This window comes from Dreissena polymorpha, chromosome 4 (genome assembly GCF_020536995.1).
Source record: "Dreissena polymorpha isolate Duluth1 chromosome 4, UMN_Dpol_1.0, whole genome shotgun sequence".
Lineage (NCBI taxonomy): Eukaryota > Metazoa > Mollusca > Bivalvia > Myida > Dreissenidae > Dreissena > Dreissena polymorpha.
The window spans coordinates 127,114,551-127,126,634 of NC_068358.1; the positions used below are offsets into that span (position 1 = coordinate 127,114,551).

A 12,084-nucleotide genomic window follows, 5' to 3' on the forward strand; every position below is an offset into this window, starting at 1 on the left:
TGTTGAAGTAAACTAATTCGCACAATAGACGGGATTAAAAAAAATATCAGGCAATTATTATTGTTTATCTCATTAAAAAAATGAATTTAAATCCAAATTAGAAACTTAAAAATCAACGAATCTAATAAACATATTCTATGGTCGGGCCATTTAGGACGGAGCGAGTATCACGGGGCTACACAGCAGTTGGCAATGAAGGGGGCAATTTCAGTTTTTTCCTTTGAAGATGAGATGGTTAAAACAAAAGGCTTCTGCTTGCCAGATAACTGCATTTGTCAAAATTTATCAGAAATATTCGATATAACTAAGTTGTTAGGCGGATGGGTTAAATGTGCCACCATAGTGACACGATTTCTTTTTCGAAAACATATTTTGTTACGGTAAATTTTAATCGCATAGTAATTGACCTCCCCCCCGAAGAACAAAATACAAACAAAACAACCAACAGTGGTAGTCCATACAGTGTATTGGCAACTTGCTGTAATGATCCCTATCTTATCAGCTCAATGTGCACGGGCTACTGGTTACTGTGCTGGGAACATAAGATTTCTGCCAACATGACTGATTGCAGGTATTAAAAATTGTTCAGTAAGAATTCACAACATCGTTTATCACACAAATATTTTATAATAATACATAGAATAATAATAAAAATAATTTGTAATTTTTGTATAATCTTATGAAATAAAAGACTAATCACAAAACAATGAATGTATGCATTAAAAAACTATCAGCAATATTATTAACATAAACATGTGTATACAGACTCGTAGAACCTCTTGAAATATGCCGATTTATTAGCGATCTTTGAAATGGTCATATCTTCAATAGGTCGTATTTCATTTTAACCGGTACTCGTATTTATAAAGCTTGTTAAATTTTGGCGAAAGAAAATGTCTTAGTTCGGAAAACTCAGGCGTGGTTTTCATACGACTTTGTCTATTCGACATCAGCGGCCTCATGCTCATCTGTTTTCGAATCAGAGCCCCTGACACCTTCAGCGGTGACGTCAAAAGAAGATTGCGTGACGTCATCGACAGGTTTCACGTTTACGTTTCTTCTGATAGTGGGATTGCACGTCTGTGTGCATTGGCGACTGTAATCAGACGTGCTACAAAACGTGGCGTCGCACATCACGTGGATTCCCTGATGGTCGCTCGTGTATTCGAAGTCTTTGAACAAAAATCTCGTCTCGTGCGTAGACTGCGAGATCATGTGAGTGTTGGTGTCAACTTCACAACTAAACATACAAACACGTCAAATGAAGATCAATTTTTTGAAACAAAGTTATTTTCAAAATTAAAATCACACACAGGCAAAGTCCTGACAAACCGTGTTTTTTTCACCAAGCAAAATAATATTAAAGTAGAAAAAATACTCATATAGTTGTACCAAATTGCCTTACCCGTTCTGGATGAGGTTGTATCGCAGATGGTCCGGTGACGTAGGCGAGGGCTTTGTGTAGCACGTGTGCACGCGCATCTTCACCGTCCAGTCAGTGGCCTGGGTAAACACCTTCACAAACACGTCCGTGCCCACTGGCACGCGCAGAGGATTGCTGGGGACCGGCTGCTGGAAGTTCGGGTCCAGGTAGAACGTCATGTTCACCGTATAGTGGCTCGCGCCAGATACCAGCGGGCCACCTTGATGGTTGTTGTTTTCGTGCTCTATGTGACCTGAATTACATATCGATTTATTGATGATGATTTTACATGTGTCAGTACCAAAACCGGGCACGCAAGGTCAAATAGCTGGAAGATATTTGCTTGAATATGTACCATTTGTCTACTTTAAAAGCATACTACGTTTGGCTGGAACTGTGCACTGGTTCTTGTACCAAACCGATTCATAGAAGCATTAAGTTGTGTGTCCCCATTTAATTATTATGATGATGCGTTCCATTGAAGCAAACTTATTCTAGACTAATACAGTATTGCCAGATTGTATTTTAACAGTACTCTGATATTGATACTTCGCATCCCAAGTAACTTCTACGCTAAGCACACTCATACCGGAAGAGCTCTCGTTTCTCTGTACGTCACACTCTACACCGACCGTCCAGTTGTAATGGCGAATGATAAACGAGTGAACGGGGTCTCTCTCCGCGTACACGAGTTGGTTCGAGTAGACGAGAACGTCGTGCCTCACCTGAGCATCGAAATCCAATCTCGTTTGTAGCGTAACAAGTAGTCCAAGTAGACTATATATTTTTGACATAAAGTGATCTCATGGCAGAAGCTTAACGCAGCTTTCGGTTATACACACTGTCTTATTAAGTTATAAAGATCAAATAGAAAAATATTATTTCAATTTACAGTATAAAGGGATCACAATTATTGGTCACTACGAAATCGTAATTTGATTAAATTGTCTTTTTATAAGCGCCAAGACAGAAAGTAATATTCAATGAAACAAACTATAGATTATAAGAGGTTTTCGATGAATTATGCCACGTCAAGAAACAACGCAGAAGAACATGTAATTTTTTTTTTTAGTAATGTAGACCATACCATGGCTAACAACAAAAGAAATATAAGCTGCAAATATTGATCATAAGCATAGATAATTAAATATATAACGTGTTTAATCTAAACGGATAGTTGACAACTCATACTGCTTGTTACCGTTTCACTCGTGAGGCATTCTCTGAGACCCTGCTGAAACATCACGTAATACCATGTATCCACGCCCAGGCACGTGTTCTCCCCTAGGTAGATGTCGGATGCACGTGCGCTCGGGTACACGCGGCGCAGCATGCCCATGTCCACTTGGATATTCCAGCCCCTCTCACTGCATCCAACCCGAATGGCGTCTTGCACGGTGTAACCTGTTCAAATATTAAATAGAAACAACACCCATCTAGCTATATCCCATCACAAAGAAGCTTTGCACTGTGCAATCCACTCAATTATAATACTAGTTATACTAGATCATCTCCTTGGTTTCGTGTCACATTCTGAAAGACATCACAACCAATGTTTAAATAAATGGAATTCTATGGAGTTCAACCTCGCTTGAGCTTGATTTAAAAATGCACTATACCTTGATACGTAAAAAAATGCATTATAGATTAAACAAGGCTATTGTCAAGCAATATGGTCCCCTACCGGCTCCACCATTGTAAGAAATTTCACAATTTTTAGAATTTACTTTTTTGGTTGCCATAGCAACCACAATTTTTGACGTAGGAACACAATGGAATGACGTGCATAATGTCCATATTGCCATCTATCCATGTTGCAAGTTTCATGAATAATATTATGAACTTTTAAAGTTATCGCAGGATCCAGAAAACCAACATTTTCAGCAGTATTTGTAGTCTATTTGTTGCCATAGCAACCATAATTTTGACGTAGGAACATAATGAAATGACGTGCATAATATCCATATTGCAATCTATGCATGTTTGAAGTTTCATGAAAAAATATGAAGAACTTTTAAAGTTATCGCAGGATCAAGACAAGTGTGACCGACCGACCGACCGACCCGACCGACAGAAAGACAGACAGACAGACAGACAGACAGACAGACAGACAGACAGACAGACAGACAGACAGACAGACAGACTGACAGACTGACAGACAGACAGACAGACAGACAGACAGACAGACAGACAGACAGACAGACAGACAGACAGACAGACAGACAGACAGACCGACCGACCGACCGACCGACCGACCGACCGACCGACCGAACGACCGACAGACTGAGTGCAAACCATAAGTCCCCTCCGATGAAATCGGTAGGGGACAATAACAATAATGAAATACTGGTCAAACAGACCGGATGTTTTATTGTGAATTTAGAGCACATGGTCAATATCTACTCGAAAGTACCCGACGGAAACCTATCACGTGATTAACGACGTGGGGCTAATTGTACATTGACAAGAGACACCTGAAAAAAATCTATACCGAAGTAATCTTATATAAGCTTTGAATTCTTAAATAAAATTGGTGATTTATTACATACTTTGTAATGTCAATCAAACATGACTCTGGACTTTCGAGAGGGGGATTTGTTTTCAGCAAACAGGACTAATAACAACTAGAAAACATGCTATCTTAATTAAGTTTCATTTTCTTGTGTAATTACTAGTATTCATAGCACCCGTCTCGAAAATAGTTGCAATGGGTTAAATTCAAACATATTTTAGTCTCCAAGGATAACGAATTATTTTAGGTTGTAAGCATGGCCTAAACTGAAAAGAATATACCAGCAGTTGATAAAGATGTGCACTCGTCTGAGAACTGGTATGAAGTATAACATATTAGCATATTGTTTGTTTTTTTATCAAGAAAAAGTTATCTACATGTGCACGTATTCTTCAAAATAATAGAATTGTATTGATCGGTTCTGCACTGTTATACTCATGAACCATGTTTGATAAAAGTTGTCTTTAAATATTCAACGTTATCTAAACCATATTGACCTGCCGTAGTCTGCCACCAAGGGTTGTATGTCGTCTGCCACCACGGAAAGCCAGTGGTTTGGTACACCATCGTCGTCTCAGACATGTATGCTTCAATTAAAACTCAAATATAAACGACAAAGTATACGTTTATGCTTTAATTACAGTGTATGTAAACGAAATGGTGTACACAAAAGTAGTTCAATTATAGCAAAAAAACCTCAAATGGATAACATTTGTTTTTAAATTAAAACAAATATCACACTATAAAAATCGTAATCATGTTAAGTTCAATGATAGTAATCCAAGACCAAATGGTAAACATGTATGCTTCAAATTATAACACTAACAACAACCAAATGGTAAAATGTGTGATTTAATTATAGGTTACGAAAACTAAATTAATGCGTGCCTTAATTTTAGTTATATATAATAAACGTTAAATGTGTATTCCTAAATTCACGTTTTGGAAACCAAAATGGGGAACATGTATGCCTCAATTCTAGTAAATCAAAACAAGACGGTTCACATGTAAGCGTGAATTATATGGAAAAAATAAACCAATTGGTACACATGTATCTCTTATTGTAAACGAAAACACAATGTTAAAAACGTATTATTATATGTTTTAATCAAACTATACGAAAACGAATACCTTAGTATTGAGAACACGAGCACAAAAGCAAACATGTTTGACTCCAAATACATCAACTAATCTCTAGCTGCAAACCATGATTATTGCTAGATTGTATGCGAACTTCTGTCTCGTTAATTTTCACATACACATGCAAAATGTTAAGTCAATTTAGTTTTAAGCACATTACATTTCCACACGGACGTAGGTAATGTATACTTGTATATATTGTTAATAAGCGGACACAGTCCGTCTCAACTGAGTAACGAATAAAAAATCTTTCGTGAAACAACTTCCGAGCAATAAACACAACGAGAAAGTCAACACAATTTTGGAACCTGACGAATACATCGATATAATCTTTAAATTATTTAATCTAAGCGTGAAAGCAGATGTTTGTTCAAAAGTAAGTTTAACAACTTGCCAATAATGGGAAACTTACAAAGTTATAATGGCTTTGAAAAATCGTTGACATATTTTACACAAAAAAAACGTTCAACTTAGAATGACCGTTTGTACCGTAACAGTCGAGCCCTGCATCCTCCGAATGTCCACAATCGTGAGAGCCCCATGACTGATGACTGCACTGGCTGAGGCTTGATTCATACCCATTACATTCGAGATTGTCCAACCAGATCTGACTGGAGCCTTGACCAAAATACGCGCTGCTGTAGGCCTGTCCGTAACTAGGGCACAGAATAGCATCCGTTAATTGTTGTGGACGAATCTCTGACACAAAACACAGTATGATAGACAGTGTATTAATAGATACAATACGTGTGTGTCAAGTGAAAAACAGGTCTAGGTCGTCGTGTGGCGCGGACGAACATTTTCTCTGATCCGAAAAAAAGTATTTATTTCAGCTCGAAAATCAATACCTACGATATCAAATTTATAATATTGTTGGTTTGTTTTGGTTTGTTTTGGTATCCTTTTGTGTCCATACCATGCTTTTTGACTTTTGACAGTTGTCGCTGATAGAGACAGAAAATATACCATATGTAATTGACAGATGTCAACAATGTAAACTTCCGGTTAAAGTGCAACAGTACCTGGACATCTTAAATTCGTATACCAAGGCACTTGGAACATAAAAATATTCGAAATGAATTCTACTAAGATCTCTCTATATTATGTCTCTCTGACATTATCATTGCTACACCTACAATCCATCATTGCCTCCAAATCAAACGTATATGCACAAACTCTTAAACTCGCCAGATCTGGTGATTGTCATCCCCACCGAGGCCCGACCTAAATTTTCCCGTGCGGCGTATTTGAAAAGCCATGAATATCTAACCAAGAGTGTATTGCCTGTGATTCCTGTAAACAGTGGTTCACCGCAAGTTTGTCACGCCACAAAAAAACATTGTGACTGACTGCAAAACTTCTTCCCTAATTTTTTTTTTTAAACAACATACATCGACTCCATCGCTACTTCAATAACCACAGAAAACTTGTGCAACGCATTTTCCCAAAGCAACGGTCACCCATAAAGCCCAGACATCACACAAATAAGCTCCTCATGTTTTAACCACCCTATTAACTCTTCTATAGAAACATTCTCTCACGAAAAACACTATAACAATTACTATACACTTCAAAGCCGGGTTAAGTGCAAAATGATCCGTGTAGGACAGAACACCTTAGACACCCTTCTTTCCAGGAAGCAACAAGACTGTGGAATAAACTTCCAAACTACCTTGTGACCACGGTGGCAAAGAGGGACAATCACTCCTTCTTTTAAATTGTACTCCTCTTTTTTCTATCTCGTGGCCTCGACTTAGCAGCTCGAGGCCACGACTTACTAACTCGTGGCTACGAGTTAACTATGTCGTGGCCACGAGATAGAAAAAAATGGAGTGCAAAACTAAATAAAAGAGGAGTGCGAGTAAAAAAAGAGCGGTGCAGTAAATAAAGGAAGGTTGCATAAAACAAAAGAGGAGAGAATTTTAGCTATCTCAAGATAACGACCAATCAAATTGTTCCATAAAGTCGTTCATGGGGATCTTTATACAAAGGGAAGTAATCATCACAGTAAAAAGCCCGCTTTGGCCATATATAAATATACATAAAGAATATTTGCACATGTTACGCAAAAATTTGATTGGCTGACTTACTCGTGGCCACGAGATAGCTAAAATTCTCTCCTCTTTTGTTTAATGCACCCTTCTTTTATTTAATGCACCGCTCTTTTTTTAATTGAACTCCTCTTTATTTAGTTGTGCACTACTCTTTTTTGTATTTCCGTGGCCTCGACTAAGTAATTCGAGGCCACGACATAGCTTAACACGTGGCCATGAGATAGAAAAAAAGATGAGGGCAATTTTAAAAAAGAGGAGTGAATGTCAACTCTATGCCAACGTATGTGACGGCTCTAAGCCTTGACGCTTTCAAGGAAGAGATGGTACCAAAGTAATCAATCAATCGTTTTAAAACCTTAAAAATGCGCCACATCATTACTCTTGACATGTTTTTCTTGTATGGCGATTCCCCAGATAGGGATCTTGTACAATAAATTAAAAAGAAAAAGAAGACGTTTTTCCTAGCTATGAAATTGATAATACAATATATATAACTGTTTCACTGAACTTATTATCAAACACTCATCAATATATTGAATCATGAATACAAAAATACGTGTTTCTACTAACTTAATATGAATGACGTACACAGTCATACATATTATATGAATACTTTTCGAGTACCCGTTAAATTTAACATTAAACAAGGCGTAGTTTCGTTTGCCTTACCTAGATCCCTGGTACAGACCAAGCATTCTGCAGATCACCATTACATCCAGGTGGTCAAAGTTGTGATCGCAAATTGTACCCCATTGACCGTTATGGTAGAACTTCCACCCGGCCGCTGTGATAGTTGAAACCATTTACCAGCCGTACTTGCTCTGTGATAATGTATGTCAACACGCATGCGCTTGTTTGATGCATATCACATATAACATATAATAAAAAATATATTATGTGAATCAGTAATACATTATTTATTGGACCATCTCATAAGAGCGAAATCCCATATTTGGTCACGCGTTGTTTTATTATTTTATTGCAACGAACATATTACAACTCAAGTATAAGTATTAAGATACCATGATAAAACTTCCGACCTTATTGCGACTCGTGTCCCATATATGACGTTTAAACGTTCTAGTTTAAACTATTTTATACGATCTAACATGAACAGTTAACTAAGTAGTGAAAAACAAAAACAAACACATTTGTGTATTTATACTAATGTAAGTATGAGCCAATGCAAAGTACAATAACGACATTTTAAGTTATACTACCATTTGTGTCAGTCGTCATGCTGTGTTGGTAACTGGCTGTTTCTATTTCGGTTATATTGGGTTGTGTATTCAGAAACGTAGTTACCAGAATAATCTACAAGGTAATAACACGTGTACGTTTGTTGCAATCTGATAACCGATTAAGTATATTAACCAATTTTAATATACGAGTTCCCTCTTCATAAATCCGTAATACCGGTAATACATTTTGATTATGATTTTCGTAAAAGTATCCAGGTTGATTACACATCTGCGCTCCTTATCTACAGTACTTAAACATGCAAACAACTACATGATTCTTTGAGGTTCATCGGCCTTATGTGGCAAGTACTTCTAAATTAAACCTCTTATTTGCTCTGAAGATGATTAAAGTGCTGCACATATTAATCGATGCGAAGAAATAACATTAATGTTATAAATACACTAAGAAAAGGTCTTAATATATCCATAAATAAATGCTCCCAATTTCCATGTAATAATCACATGAGGAAAAAGGTCTTAATATCTTCGCTGCTACTTTAATAGTGTTTAATACTGTATTCCAAAAATTGAACACTCGTCGATGAAGCAAGCAGCCACAATGGCATGTGAATTATGAGACATCGTGAAAACCCCATCTATGCTGATGCTGATTAATGAGGATTGTATAGTCGTTTATACGTATCGTTTGGGCATATCAGTGCAAAATGAATTCCTTTGATATTCAATGCACAAACATGAACACTCACAATTTATCGGAAGATAAACTTTCGAACATAATGTCCAAACATAAATGCCCATTATAATATATTAATGTTAGGCTCTGAATCATCTTGATGCTTATTTCCTATAAATGATAACACTTATTAAAAGGGACTTCTTTATAATCGGCAAAACAATAACTGTCCAAAACTATTATTTAAAAAAGAATGATCTTTGTAGTAATAATATAATATAAAATATTTAACATTCCAAAATATATGGATCCATGTTATTATATGTCCGTATTACAATCATCACAAAGCTTTTAAACGATATGCCATTGACGTTTCTACATATGCACATTAATATTTTTGTACATATTGCATATATTATGTTATAATGCTTACCGATGCAATTAACTCCAACATCTTCCTCGTGGTTACAATTGTGGGAACCCCATCCTCTTGAACTACACTGGTCGAGAGAATACTCATGTCCGTGGCATCCTAGGTCATCCAGCCATATTGGACCTGTTCCTTTTACACTTGGTGTATAAACACGCCCGTATCTTGAAACGAAATAAAACCCATAAACTCAGAAACTATATAAATGTACATGCATTTTAATAACTAATCATGTTATAGCATATACACTGGCATTACACTTACTATTAGTTGATTATTGGACCTAAAATTAAACTATACATATTTCAATACAAATATCCCAACTGCGGGTATTTAAAGGGATCTTTTCATGTTTTGGTAAATTGACAAAATTGAAAAAAGTTGTTTCAGATTCGCAAATTTTCGTTTTAGTTATGGTATTTGTGAGAAAACAGTAATACTGAACATTACCATGATATAATATAGCCATTATATGCATCTTTTGACGATTTAAAACCTAAAAATTATAAAGCGTTGCAACGCGAAAACGAATGAATAATTTGGAGAGTTCTGTGTTGAGGTTTAATTTTTTGAAACTACGAAGATTGCTTATGTATAAAATACGTTTTTCTATACATACTGGCTGGATGGCCGAGCGGTTCTAATTGGTTTTACCTCCAGGACCCTGGGGGTCACTGGTTCGAGCCCTGATGCGGTCTACTTTTTTCCTTTTTGTTAATTTTATTCTTGATTTTTTTACTGGAGCTTTTTAGATCCAATGTTTACATTTATCAATATAAAGCATTTAATGACAAACTTCAAAAACATGCCAAAATCTGTGAAAAGGCCCCTTTAAAACGCTGATTCCAAGTATTCTGTTTGTAATTGTGTAATATTCTTGCTGGGCGAGACTGCAAACGCAACTCAGATACTTATACCTAGGTAAATACTCAGTGACCTTACCCTAAAATGTTCATTGAATAAATATGCCGATCCTCGTTTGATTCGGTTTTATTATTGTGAAATCATAATCGTTGTTAAAATTAAATAAGTTCTGAGGCCGTAATATATGTTTTATTGGTGGAAATAGTGCATGGTAGATGGAGTTTTGATTGCCCCTTATGTTTAAACCACAATTTTTTTATGAACATAACATAAATTGGGTATAGGGATGCCTACACAGAACCTTTTACCGATAACCACGATGTTATGGATAATTTCATATTTTTGGTAATTTGTCATTTATTGTAAGCGATGATACGTTCATAGACTTAAGAATGTCAACAAAGACACAATTGGCCATATATATATTTAATTTGTAATGTGCACAACCAATAAAGTTTTCGTACAAAAACCCCCGTTAAATCCATCTATATCTTTTGTACAAAAATAAACCATTTTCAACACATACAACGGTCCTCTGCCGATGTAAGTGATAAGTACTCAATACGATCATGCAATACCCCGTACAAGAGCTAATGATGATAAGTAATTGCAAGTGTACCCGTTACATTAAGATATACGTCCTAGCACACCTGGCATAAACTTAATTCACTAGAACGTGGCATATTGCTTTGGCATGCAATTAGCAACCGATACTTTATTCATTTTTGTCCGATATGTTTAACTGTACCGGCAAAATGTCCGCAAAGCTACTTGCTTTGAAAGGTGATTTTTACATTATTCGCTTATAAATAATATATTGCGGGAGGAATAAAAACACTAATTACATATATTGTAATATTCAATACTCAAATAACTGTACAAGAAACAATTGAAGAATGTTCATTTTGTAGTTTCTCTTTTACTGTTCATAAAGCAACACACAAATCAAACAAGTGCAAATGTTTTAAAGTAAACTTTGTATTGTGTACCCCTGTCCTTGAAACACTCCTAGCTTCGACACACCACCACGACTTCCTAGTAACCAAACTCGTCATTACACACTGTGCCCCATTGACCGTTGTGAAAATCCTCAACACGTCCAGTGTACTTGTTTTGACCGTCAACAAGTCTGATGTCGTCTCCTGTTTTACAATAAATATACCATCATATAAAAAATGATCTTCATGCATTCATCTCTTCGCAAGCACTTATGAAAATATTTATTTTCGCTCATTAAATAATTCACAGTATTACACCGGGAGCAAAAAACAACCTCTATATGTAAGAAATACAGCAGCGAAAAGGAGAAAACATTTTCGTTATATATCAAGACGTGGTCATGATCTTACTAGCATTCAGTCGCACGGCTGTGTAGTTAGCCTCGAATCCCATTCTTATTCCAGATCCATCTGTACGGAAATGGGCAGTAAGAGATAATTTCCTGACGAACACTGATTTCCAGTGTATTGCTGAATACTTCCGGATAAACTGCAAAAAAGTAAGATGTCTTTATTTGCCTTCAAGAATATGGGATTTAAAAAAAATTAAAATTCATTATTTTTCAACTTTGTAATAAGAACAGCAATACCTTTCAAGTTCCTGATTCCCGTAGACGGTCCATCATAGATATGTAAAACATCATAATTTTGTTCTGTCACAAAAGTACCGAACTGCAAGCATATCGAAAAAACCGCTTGGGACATTTATATAGTATGTGCAATCCTCGTAGTTTCCATAATTATTTGGGTAGTTTGGTGATTTGATAAGTCCACTTGTTCCGTAGAAA

General features: G+C 36.2%; 1 protein-coding gene across 2 annotated transcripts; it reads right to left on the reverse strand.

Moving 5' to 3' along the window:
* Nucleotides 1-448: 448 nt before the first annotated feature.
* Nucleotides 449-7,939, reverse strand: LOC127879398 (deleted in malignant brain tumors 1 protein-like). Of its 2 annotated transcripts, none has more exons than XM_052426181.1 (7): nt 7,799-7,939; nt 5,565-5,731; nt 4,433-4,522; nt 2,625-2,827; nt 2,013-2,148; nt 1,406-1,676; nt 449-1,240 (listed from the first exon to the last, which is right to left on the reverse strand). In XM_052426181.1, exons 1-7 carry the CDS (start codon nt 7,930-7,932, stop codon nt 940-942), a joined length of 1,302 nt encoding a protein of 433 aa, XP_052282141.1. In that variant the 5' UTR covers nt 7,933-7,939; the 3' UTR covers nt 449-939. The 2 variants fall into 2 exon arrangements, with proteins under 2 accessions (XP_052282141.1, XP_052282140.1); XM_052426180.1 differs by having other exon boundaries at nt 5,556-5,731.
* Nucleotides 7,940-12,084: the final 4,145 nt, after the last annotated feature.

Excerpts from the sequence above, each read along its gene's own strand:
- LOC127879398 (XM_052426180.1), bottom strand. The coding sequence starts at position 7,932 with ATGGTTTCAACTATCACAGCGGCCGGGTGGAAGTTCTACCATAACGGT. Across the intron at positions 2,828-4,432 it reads TTGGTGGCAGACTACGGCAG|GTTACACCGTGCAAGACGCC; the intron begins GTCAATATGGTT and ends ATATTTGAACAG. Across the intron at positions 1,677-2,012 it reads GAGAAACGAGAGCTCTTCCG|GTCACATAGAGCACGAAAAC; the intron begins GTATGAGTGTGC and ends TATGTAATTCAG.